At 67.0% G+C, this 11,122-nt stretch overlaps 1 protein-coding gene and 1 non-coding gene across 3 annotated transcripts; one reads left to right on the top strand and one right to left on the bottom strand.

Moving 5' to 3' along the window:
* The first annotated feature begins 66 nt into the window (after positions 1-66).
* Positions 67-10,355, top strand: LOC142066953 (discoidin, CUB and LCCL domain-containing protein 1-like). 2 transcript variants are annotated; one of them, XM_075115099.1, is made up of 15 exons: positions 67-228; positions 2,880-3,101; positions 5,491-5,628; positions 6,004-6,055; positions 6,284-6,356; positions 6,583-6,716; positions 6,863-6,900; positions 7,016-7,210; positions 7,890-8,065; positions 8,150-8,318; positions 8,427-8,519; positions 8,720-8,810; positions 9,005-9,042; positions 9,240-9,362; positions 9,831-10,355. In XM_075115099.1, the coding sequence occupies exons 1-15, from the start codon at positions 123-125 to the stop codon at positions 10,232-10,234; spliced, it is 2,052 nt and encodes a 683-aa protein (XP_074971200.1). In that variant the 5' UTR covers positions 67-122; the 3' UTR covers positions 10,235-10,355. The 2 variants fall into 2 exon arrangements, with proteins under 2 accessions (XP_074971200.1, XP_074971201.1); XM_075115100.1 differs by having other exon boundaries at positions 68-228; positions 7,944-8,065.
* A 47-nt stretch (positions 10,356-10,402) lies between these two features.
* On the bottom strand, positions 10,403-10,533 carry LOC142066987 (U11 spliceosomal RNA). The gene has a single exon (XR_012663857.1). It is a non-coding gene; the product is annotated as a U11 spliceosomal RNA (small nuclear RNA).
* Positions 10,534-11,122: the final 589 nt, after the last annotated feature.

The raw sequence follows: 11,122 nt of genomic DNA, 5'->3' as shown, positions 1-11,122 counted from the left end.
CAATGGCGGCGCGGGGCTGGGCGGCGGCAGCCAATGGGAGCGGTGGGGGCGGGCACGGGGCGGCGGGCGCGGCCGAGCCGCGGCTGAGCGGCGGCGGGGCCGGCGGCGGCGGCGGGAGGAGGATGCGGGCGGGCGGCGGGGCGGCGCGGGGGGCGCTGGCCATGGCGCTGCTCCGCCGCTGCCTCCTGCTGGGCCCGCTGGGGCTGCGCCCGGCTGGCGGACAGGACGGTGAGTGCGGGTTGAGGGGCACCGGCGGCGGGGGATCCCGCACCGGGACACGGCACCGAGAGTCCCGCTCCCACCGGGCACCCCGGGGTTCCCCTTCCCTCGACGGGATGGGCCGTGCCACGCGCCGCGCCCGGGACGGGGACCGGGACGGGGACTGGGACGGGCTCCCTTCTGCCCCGGTACCGATCCGGGACGGGCTCCTCAGTGTCCGGACCAGGATCGGGCCAGGACGGGCTCCCCAGTACCCATCCGGGACGGGTCCCCGCTGTCGCCAGACCAGGACCACACTGGGACAGGGTCTCCGCGGTTCGCCTGCCCCGGTGCCGACCCGGACGGGGTCCCCGTCATCCATCTGCTCCGGTAACGGATGGGACGAGCTCCCCGCTGCCTCCACCACCCCCGCATCATCCCGGTTCTGCCTGGTCTCCCCGCAACCTCCGCCCCGCTCCCCCTGTCCCACCCCACTCCCGGTTCCTGGGTGCCGCCTGTCCCGGGGGTCCCGGGGCCGGCTCCGTGCCGCCCGCAAGGCTTTCCCCGGGAACCCCTAATCCCTCCCCAGGCGCCCGACCCTCCTCCGGTTTGAGAGGATCGCCGGACCTGATAGTGAACAGCCAGGAGAGGCGGGCAGCGGGCTCTCTCCCGGGCATGCTGCGGGCCCCGGCAGCGTTGTTCGGGGGGGGATTTGCACCCACCGGGGTCCAGGAAGGCCCCGAGGGAACGTTCAGCCAAACCTCATCCCGAAGAAATGATTTTCCCCGGCATCACTCGTCCCCAACTCATCCCAGAGCAAGGAGACGAGGATGGGATGTCCAAAGCATCGTCCCCAGCGAGGGGAAACTGAGGCACAAGCCAGGCCAGGATCACTGGGAACGGGACCACCGCTGCGTTCCCTGTGTGTGATCTGGGACATCCCGCAGCGGGTTTCCACCCGATCCCAGACCCATGGGTGGATGCCGGAGCTCCCCCAGGCCGGCGGCGTGCTGGGGGCAGGAGTGCGCTGGGCTTTTCCCGGAGCATCGCCCTGTTGCGTCTTTCCTGCATCCTGTGAGAAAACAAACAAAATCCCTGGCTGGATGGCCCCAGCAGGGGTCCGGCTGCAGCTTCACCCTCACCCGACAGAAATCCAGTTTTTCCATGTTTTTAGGAATTGATTTTTGGGAGTGGGTGCATCTCCCGTGGCTGGGGGCAAGACCCCAGCCCCTGCTGTGGCTTTGCCTTTGCCCTTCCTGGCCCCCTGGTAGCATCTTTGGAGCCGAGTCACCGGGTGTGCGTGCAGCTCTTGTCTTATCTCTGGTGTTCTTGCCCGGCGTGCGCCGGCCACACTCCGGGTGCTTTTACCGAGGGTTTCCTTTCCCAGGATGGATTTTTCCCAGGATGGGCCTCCCCAGCCCCTCCGTGCCCACTGGTGGGGGACTGGAGCCGGGGGGGGGACCACCTGCTCGGGCGCATGTGCCAGGCTGTCCCAGCCAGAGAGAGTTTTCCATACAGATCCTGCTGGCTCCGACCTTCCTTGCCCAAAACTCCCCCAAATTTCTCCCCTATGGCACAGCAGCCCCTCTCAGAGCCCCTTTCCCTGCAGCCCCGGGGACCCCCTGCCATCACCCCCACCCAGCCCACCCCCGGTGCCCCCCCCAAGCCCTGGAGGGCCTGCTCCTTCCTGGCTCTGCCGTAACGGGGGCTGCTGCCAAGTCAGGAGGGGAAACTGGGGATCCCTCCCAGTCCTGCATCCCTGCCAGGGGGTGTTCGCAGGATAAACCCCCCGCTTTGGCCTCCAGCCGTTCCTGCAGGAGTGGGCTCGGGGGGTGGGGGGGCACTGGCACCTTCTGCCTTCGGCCCCCCCTTTTTTCATCCCTGCAGGATTTTCCCCCGCCGGTGCTTTGTGCCCGTCTCCTGGCGACGGCCAGAGCAGCCGAGGCAGAGGCGAAGCCATGCCCGCTGTTGCTTTCCTTTCTGGCTGTGCCAGGATGATGCTTGGCAGGAGCAGCAGCTTTCTGGGGATATGGGAGGGGGTGAATGGTGGACCCCACACCCCCCAGCAGAGGGGCTGAGCGGTGCCTCCCCCCCTCCCCGCCCTTCCCTACGCCCCACCCTGCCCAGCTCCCCCAGAAAGCCCTGCCTGGCCCCGACACCGGGCACTTTCAACTCAAGTTTCCAGGATATTCCCTTGTGCCCGGGGGCAGCGAGCCCGGAGAAAAAGCCCCTTTTGTGGCGGGTGCTGGCATCGCCCTGGGAGGAGGCGATGGGGATGCAGCTGCCCAAGGTCATCCTCAAGGTCAAGGCTGCAGCCAGGGATTCCCGGGGGCTGCTCAGTTCTGTACCCCCCCTTTGGGGGGTGGTGGTGTATTTCCTCCTTGCATCCTTTAGTGGCTCCCAAAATTGGGGACCTCCTGGCCTGGGGGATGGAGAGGGGCTGGAGGTGCAGGTCCTGGGTGGCTCTGGGGGAAACTGAGGCAGATCCCTGGATCTCCCTGGGGACTGTTCCCAGTGGGCAGATCAGCCATAAAAGCCCCCAAAAAATCATATTTCAGACAAGGAAAACATTCAAAGGGGCTGCGGGTGCCCGTGGGGTGTCCCCGGGGACAGGCCAAATGGGGAAACTGAGGCAGGGAACAGCCCGGCTGAGCCCCCCGCCCCATCTGGTCTCTCCGCAGGGGACGGCTGCGGCCACACGCTGCTGACACCCCACAGCGGCACCCTCAGCTCCAAGAACTACCCAGGTACCTACCCCAACCACACCGCCTGCCGCTGGCGGCTGCGCGCCCCCCCCGGCACCTCCCTCCTCCTGGCCTTCGGGGACGTGGACCTGGAGCCCTCCGAGCGCTGCGCCCGCAGCTCCCTGCTGCTCACCGACCCCCAGGCTGGCGCCACCTACGGTAAGGGGGGGGGTCCCGGGGGAAACCGAGGCAGCACCTGTGGAGGGGCTGTGGGTGGGGTGGCGGAGGGTGATATCCCATTATGTGAAGTCCTGGATAAGGAGGATATTAGGAAAATCTGGCTTTTTAGCTGATTTCATCACGGGGAGGGGTGGTATCAGAGGAGAGGAGTACCCAAGGAGGGGTTATCTGAGGAAGGGGGTCTCTGAGGAGGGGGATATCCAAGGAGGGGAGTACCTGAGGAAGAGGATACCCAAGGATGGGGGTATCCAAAGAGATGGATATTTGAGGAGGGGGTACCCAAGGAGGGGGGTACCTGAGGAGGGGGCTGTTGCCAAGCCATGGGGGGCACCCAGTTGGGACCAGATGCAGCAACTGATTAATTAATCCTGCCCGCCCAGCCGCTGCCCAAACGCTTCCAGGATTTTCCCGGAGAGATTTAATGGTCTTGGAGGGATTTGACAGTACTGGGAGTGCGGCGCGTGCTGGGAAGACATCTTGCAGGGGGGGACGAAGCATCACCACTGGGGTGTTGATGGGGTGGGACAGAGGAGCAGCCCCGAGGCCCGGTGAGGGGCAGGGGCTAGGCAGGGGATGCTGTGGGAGACGCGAGATGGAAAGGAGCCAGTTTAAGTCTGCCACTGCCTCTGGGACTGGGATTTTCCCCTGTTTTCCAGGGCTTTCACCCCTTCTGGGCTGGTACCCGGAGGGGTGGCAGCACGTGAGCTCCTCAGTTCCCATCCGCTCTGCTGCGGCCTTGGGGACACCTTTGTCCCCATCTCCCAGGACCCCAAATCCCAGAGACCGCCTGGCCTGGGCCGGGGGGTCCTGGAGCAGTGCAGGGAAGGGGGGAGCCCTGGAGGATGCTCCCAGGGGGCTGGGGGAGGTGGGCAGACACCCACAGCCTCTTTGGGTGCCTTCGCTGGGGCTGTGCGTGTGGCGGGTTGGGGGTGACGCCGGGCCAGGGTCCCACTCCCTCGCCCGTGGCTGACGCCAGCCCTTGAGAAATCCCAGATGTTTTTCGGGAAGTGGCCGCCGGAGCACGCGGAGGCCATGGGCTCCCTCCCGCTGACTCAGCCCCAGTGTCTGGCGCCTGGCCCTGATCCTGCCTGGGGGCACGCTGGGGTCCCCGGGGCGGTGGTGGCAGCCTCCAGCCTGCGGCTCGGCCCAGGGGTCCCCAGCACCCAGGGGGTCTCTGGAGCCGCTGGCCGGGTGGGCGCTGTGCCAGACACAGCAGCGTCTGCCCATCTGGCAGCAGGTGGGAAATCTGTGTGTGTGTGTCATCTGCAACTCATATGTATGTTGTCTGCATATAATGCAGAGCCGCTGTTCCATCATGGCTGTGACCCTGCGACATCCCTGACATCCCTGCACGCACACGTGTCCCATGTCCCCTGCGCTCACCCTCTCGGTTGAATGTGACCCCGGCAGGGCGAGGGTGTGGGTCCGGGAGGGGAAACTGAGGCACAGCGTGACCCCCTTCCGCCCCCACGGGGCAGGGGGTGGGTTTCACCACCAGCACCATGGGGACACAGCTCCCTGTCGCCAGGGCAACGATGGCATTTCTCAAAGCATCTCTGGGTGCCCTGAGGCCCTGGTGATGGACATGGGGAAGAGCAGAGAGATGCCAGGGGTGGGTGGTGATGGCAGTCTGGGGATTGGGGCCACCTCTTGTCCCCGGCTGGGACCAGAGGTGTCCCCAAGGAACCCGCCTGCCTGCTAAGCTGAAGTTTTAATCAGGGAGATGGAGACTGCAAATTAATTTGGATTAAACTGGGGGGATTTAGGAAGCAGCTTCACTGGCTCCTGTGAAAGGGGAGACGGCGAGGGGATGGGGACGCAGCCCCCGTTTTGGGGTCCCGTGGGACTGTGCCGTGCGTGCCAGCCCCGGCAGCGCGGGACGCGGTAGCGGGCGCCTGATAAGTGCTGGCGGCGACTCACGCGGTCCCAGCTGTGGTGGAATGAAGAGGCCCTGGGGGGGGGAAGCATTTCTGGGAAGTGGTGGGGTGGGGGTCCCTGCCTGGCTGGGAGCCTGGCTGTCCACGCTCGGGGAGGTGGGGACATCTTTGAGTGCCCCCTTGGGAGCCTGGTCCAGCTCTGACCCCCATGCCTGGGGGCTGTGTCACCCCCGGTGCTGCTTGTGTCTGCGGGGGGACAGCATCGGGGGTGAAGAGCTGGGGATTGTGGGGACTGGGTGAACTGCGGGGCACTGCACACCAGGTCCCCCCCATAGTGTGGATGTAACCACTCTGGGGCTGGGGCCACCCTGGGCCTGGGACCACCCTAAGTACAGCCCAAACGCCTGAGCCCCCCTGGCCCTGGCGAGGGCTGAGCCGGGGGAGGTACCCAGGGACCCCCAATCCTCTCCACGGCCCTGTCCCTGTGGCAGGGCCCTACTGCAGGAACGCCGGCCCCCTCACCCAGCTCCTGGTGACAAACTCCAGTGCCATGACCGTCCTGTTCAACAGCACCAGCCACCGCTCGGGACGAGGTGTCCTCCTGTCCTACGCCACCTCACAGCACCCAGGTAGGGGGGAGCATCCCCCAGGGGTGCAGAGATGCCCCCCGGGCCGTGTCTTGGCCCAGGGTGGGGAGCACAGCCAGGGGCAGAGGGAGCTCCTTGCTGACCCCAGGGTGGGCTCCCATTGCCCCAAACTCCCTGAAGACCCATGTTCTCCCTGGCTGGGAGCACAGTGTGGGAGACTCCCAGGCCACCCAGCCAGCTGGGACCCCCCAGCACCCTGGATCTCTGGGTCAGCTGGGACCCCACAATCAGGCAGAGCTGCAGGCGGGGGGCCGACGGCTGCAGGGCCTGAGGGGCCATCCCTCCTGTGATGGGGTGCCCTGGGGCAGGGGTGGGTGCGGTGGGGGTCCCTCACTGTGGGGTGTCCCTGCCTTGCAGACCTGGTCTCCTGCCTGGTTCGAGGCACCCACTACACCCAGGAGCACGTCAGGTGAGTGGCCGGGGGGTGTGGGTGGTCCCTGCTTTGGCATCCCCCACCCCGGCACCGCTGCTGGTCCCCATTGGACCCAGTTTCATCCTCACTCCTCTCCCCGGTACACGGGCTGCGCTCGCCCCGGGGCTCTTGGGGGACAGCTGCGGCAGGATGAGGAGCAAAGCGGGTATGCAGAGGGGATTTGCATGGGAGCGAGCCCTGACTGCCCCTCGCCGTGTGTTTCAGCGTGTACTGCCCCGCGGGCTGCAAGGACATCGATGGGGACATCTGGGGCAACCCGAGCCAGGGCTATCGGGATGTAAGTGCAGAACCCGGCTTGCCCCACGGGGCACCCCGCTGCATGGGTCGGCACCCATTGGGATGGCACCCATGGGTGCACCTGCCAGGGATGGTCCCCAGCACGCGTGGCTACTGCTTGTCACCCCCCAGCAGACTGCAAGGGGTGGTTTTGGCCATGGGGCACCCCATGGGGTGCCCGGCCCCCTGCCGGGGGGATGCTCTCACCCCTCCCCTGCTCCCTGCAGACCTCGGTGCTGTGCAAGGCGGCCGTACACGCCGGGGTGATCGCGGACGAGCTGGGCGGGCAGGTCACCCTGTCCCGGGAGAAGGGGATCACGCTCTACGAGTCGGCCTTCGCCAACGGGCTCCACTCCAAAAGGTGGGTGAGGGGGGGCTGGGGACCTTGGCCTCATCCTGCACCGGGCCATGGGACCCATCCGTGCTGACACCGGGGACCTGCCACTCCTCGATTTTGGAGGCCCCAGGGTTTGTTCACCTGGGGCCCCGCCATTTTCCTCCCCACAGGGGATCCCTCTCTGAGAAGCGGCTCATATTCCATAAAGGTATTTTTTCCCATTTCCCCTGAAATTAAGCCACGATTTTGGCTGCCAAACCCAGTGCCACCCCATGCCCAGCCTGGGGGGGCCCGGCTTTCAGCCTGCTGTCTCCCATCGCCAGCCTGCGGCGATGCACTGGAGGTGGCCGCCTTCAACGCCTCGTCCTGGTGGCACGAGGTGGATGCGCTGGGCCAGGACCGAGTGTGGGCGGCCGAACGGGCAGCGCTCGGCACCGCCGGCCACTCCTGGGCGGCTGAACCCGGCTCTGAGGCCGCCTGGCTGGAGCTGGACCTGGGCACCCGCAGGAATGTCACAGGTGAGTGCCCGTGACCCTGTCCCCAGGCCACCCTGACCGCTGTCCTCCCCGCAGTGACAGAGGTGCCCCCCCAACAAACTGCCTAGAGCAGTTGCAACCCTCCCCATAACACTTCGGAGAGACTGTAGCTCCTTGTGCTGTGGTTATACTGGTGCAAACTGGGATGTAGACAGCACCAAGCCCCGAGACTGTCCCCCATCGTCCTTTTGTCCCTGCTGTCCCTGCTCCACCCGACCCACAGCCGCTTCTGGGACGAACAAGTTAATATTATGCTCTTGCATCTGGTGCCAGCGAGCGCCTTTTGTTCGGCCGGAGCCTGCCGAAAGCGGGGGCTTTGTGCGGCAGCGGTCGGGGAGGAAAATGGGGACATTGTCCGGCCGGAGGCTGGAGGAGGGAGGAATGCAGGCTGGCAGCCGGGGCCGGAGGTTATCGGCTCCTGGGGGCAGAGCGGGGGGTCCAGCACTTGAATCTGCTGCCCAAACCCCCTCCCAGTGCCAGAGAGAACCCTGGAGGGGGGCACCCCAGGGGGGTGACGTGTCCTGTCCCTCTGGTCCCCTCCCAGCAGGGACACAACTATCCCAGAGATGGGGTGATTCTGCCTGGGAAAGCTCTGCTCCATCCAGTGGCGCACATCCTGGTGGGGGTGGGATGCAGAGCAGCCCCCCAAGCCCTTCCCCAGCTCTGCACCCCCAGACTGATGGCAGGGCCCCCTCCCTGGGCTCACCCCAACCAGGCATCATCACCAAGGGCTCCTCAGAGCAGCATGACTACTACGTGACATCCTACCGGGTCTCCTCCAGCCGCGATGGGAAGAACTGGAGACCCTACAGAGGCAGCAGTGGCCAGGAGGACAAGGTGGGCGGGGGGGTGTGATGGGGGGTGCAGACCCCCTGCCCACAGATATTAGGCCACCAGCACTCTTTTCACCCTCCCCGGCAGGTCTTTGAAGGAAATGCCGACAGCCACGGGGAGGTCTCCAATGCCTTCATCCCCCCCATTGTCGCCCGCTACATCCGCGTCACGCCCCAGAGCTGGCACCAACGCGTGGCCTTGAAGGTGGCCCTGGTGGGCTGCCAGCTGGCACGGGTCCGCGCACCCCGGCCCTATGGTGAGCCCCTCGCGGGGGCTTTTGCCCCACACCCCCCTAATCCCAAATGTCCTCCAGGGACCTCTCCCTCCCCACGCACCCGCTCATGGTCCTCGCTCTGCCCCGCAGTGCCCAACATCCCCAAGGAGTACCCCGTCCCCACCAGCCGCCCGCCCAGCCGCACGCCCATCCCCGGCGTCGCCCTGGACCCGGAGAAGGCAGGTGGGTGCCGTGGGGGGGCTGTTCCTGGGGCACAGCATTGTCTGTGGGTGCTCCAGGCACCCACAGACCCACTTGGGCTTTAAGACCCCCTGCTGTGACATGTTTTCCTTCTCTGGGGGCCCCGGGTGGGCTCCCAGCACCTGTGGGTGCCGAGGGGTGGGATGGGGCACCTGGGGGCTGACACTGCCCTCCCTCCCCAGGGTCCACGCTGCTCGTGATGCTGCTCATCGGTGGCTTCTTGCTCCTCTGCTCCAGCCTCCTGCTGCTGGCTTTCCTCTGCCGCAGGAAGAGGTGGGTCCCATCCCGCCCCCCGTTTCACCCCAGGGGACCCGGTGCCACCCCCCCATTGCTCATGCCAGCTCCCTTCAGCTGCTCACCGGGTACCGAGGGGCGCAGCCCCCCGTGCAGCGGGTGTGAGGAGGTGGGGGGTGGTGGGGACGGGGTGGCTGGGACCCCTCACCCCTGTCTCGCTCTCCCCTTGGCAGGAAGCCGGCAGCGGAGCCCAGCTGTGGGATCACAAAAGGTAAAGGGTCCCCCCAACCCCTCTCCGGGGGTCCTGCCGTGCCTCGGGGCCAAATCCAGGAGGGGTACAGCTGGTTTAATGGGTGCTGCTGCCAAGCCCTGAGCCATCCCACCCTCGGGGGCACCCGTCTGCCTCCAGCCTCCAAGGGGACCCGAGGGCCGGTGTGTGACAACCAGGGGTTTCTGCTCTCTGCTCAGGGTACCCCAAACTGGAGTCAAGCGAGGTGTGCTCCCTGCAGAGCCTGCCACCCCCCAGCTCCCCGCTGGCCTCCTTCCCCACGGCGGCTGCGCCGGGGGACCTCAGCCGGACCCATTCGCCAGGTAACAGGGGACATCGGGGTGCGAACGGGTCCCTCAGCCCAGAGCCAGAGCCGTGTCTCCCCCGCTGCACCCTGGGGTGCCCATTCGCCCCCCCAGAACTGCATTGGTCTGACCCCTGTCCTGCATCACAGCTCTGTGCAAAAGAGACCCCGGCAGAGCTTATTATTTATCGTTGGTTTTAGTATTATTATTGCACCTCAAAGGCAGGCGTGGGCATCGCAAGGTGGCTGGAGGGTCCCCGGAGCCCCACTCGGTACTGGGGCAGAGGGACGCGCCCGTTCCCCGCGGGGTGGGTGTCCTGCCCCGCCTGGGTTTTGGCGCACATCTGCCCAGCTTCACCCAGCCCTGGGGATCCAGATGTGCTCAGGGGTAGCCCGGGTGCCCCCAGCGCACCCACAAGACCCATTCACCACTGCGGGGACAGCCCCCTGCTGTCCCCAGCTCCCCAGCCTGCCATCCACGTTGCAGATTATGCTGAGCCGGACCTGGTGCAGGTGAGCCCCAGCAGCCAGACAGGTCCCTCCACTTTCAAGCCGCTGCCAGACGAGGGCTACACGCTGCCGCTGGTCCTGAACCACTACGACGTGCCGGGAACGTACCACGAATACGCAGAGCCGCTGCCGCCAGAGCCCGAGTACGCCACGCCGTTCTGTGAACCAGAGCCCGCCGGGCCCCACCGCCCGCTCTGCGGCTCAGCGGGGCTCCCCGGCACTCCGCGCTCCTCCTCGGCGCGGTACGACGCGCCTCCGCGGAGAGATGCCGGCGGGGGGCGCCGGGCGGAGCGGACTGCGGGGGGCGCGGCGGCCGCCGAAGGGCCCTACCGCCGCCGCGGGGACTGTCCTGCCGCGCTCCCGGGGCACCGCGCCGGGTGAGCCCGGGCCGAGCTGCGGGGCCGGCGGCGCCCCAGGGGCACCGCCCGCGCGCGCCGCCGCGGTTGAACACGTCCACGCAGATGCGCGTGAGCGGCGGCGCTCGGACCGCCTCCGCCGCGCCCCTGCTCAGCGAGGGTCTACCGTGCTCTCTGCTGTTAACGCCGCTGCCGGGGCGCCGGAACGTGCGGTTACCGGCCATCCCCTCCTTGCAAAAATTGTGCTTCCGAAATCTCTTGATGTCGATTCCGCGGGGGCGGCCGTGGAGCCCCCCCGTGCCACGCACGGCAGAAGCCCTTTTTAAAGCTACGCTTAGCGCCCCGACGACACCGGAAAGCGCCAGGCTATCACCGAACTCATGGCGAGGCACGCGTTTTTCTCGAAGAACAGCGCCCGGATCTCTATTCTCCCTCTCTTTCTCCCCATATTCCACCGTCTTTTTCGCCATTTCACGCTTTTCCCCCCCTCAAAAACACCGTATTCCTGCCCCGCTCTCCCCGAAGCGATATGCAAATCGCGCGGAGCATGATGGGGCACCTCAGCGCCGCACCTCCACCGAGGAGGCGGGGGAGTGCCGCTGGTGGGCGGGGCGCTGCGCGCGCGGCCAGGCACCCTCCCGATTGGTCGGCGCTGCTGGGAAGCGCTTCCGGGTGTCGGCAGGCGGCGCCCCCGGAAGGGCTCGGTGTGCGCGGCGGAGGGAGCGGAGCCGGCGGCGGTGGCTCGTCCCGCCCGCGGGTCATGGCGAGGTACGGGGTGGGGGGCGCCCGTGCTTTATACCGGCTTTTTGCACACCGAAAGACGACGGGGGCCGGGAGGGAGCTCGGGTGGTGGGTGCGGCAGGCCGTGTCCCGGCCGCTCGTCGGGCCGGGCCTGCAGCCGGTGCTCAACGCC

The sequence above is a fragment of the Phalacrocorax aristotelis genome, chromosome 20, assembly GCF_949628215.1.
Source record: "Phalacrocorax aristotelis chromosome 20, bGulAri2.1, whole genome shotgun sequence".
NCBI classification, from domain to species: Eukaryota; Metazoa; Chordata; class Aves; order Suliformes; family Phalacrocoracidae; genus Phalacrocorax; species Phalacrocorax aristotelis.
Note: the sequence above shows the minus strand (reverse complement) of the source record. Positions and strands in the feature narration are given on the sequence as shown.

Excerpts from the sequence above, each read along its gene's own strand:
- LOC142066953 (XM_075115099.1), top strand. The coding sequence starts at position 123 with ATGCGGGCGGGCGGCGGGGCGGCGCGGGGGGCGCTGGCCATGGCGCTG. Across the intron at positions 229-2,879 it reads CCCGGCTGGCGGACAGGACG|GGGACGGCTGCGGCCACACG; the intron begins GTGAGTGCGGGT and ends GTCTCTCCGCAG. Across the intron at positions 3,102-5,490 it reads CCAGGCTGGCGCCACCTACG|GGCCCTACTGCAGGAACGCC; the intron begins GTAAGGGGGGGG and ends TCCCTGTGGCAG.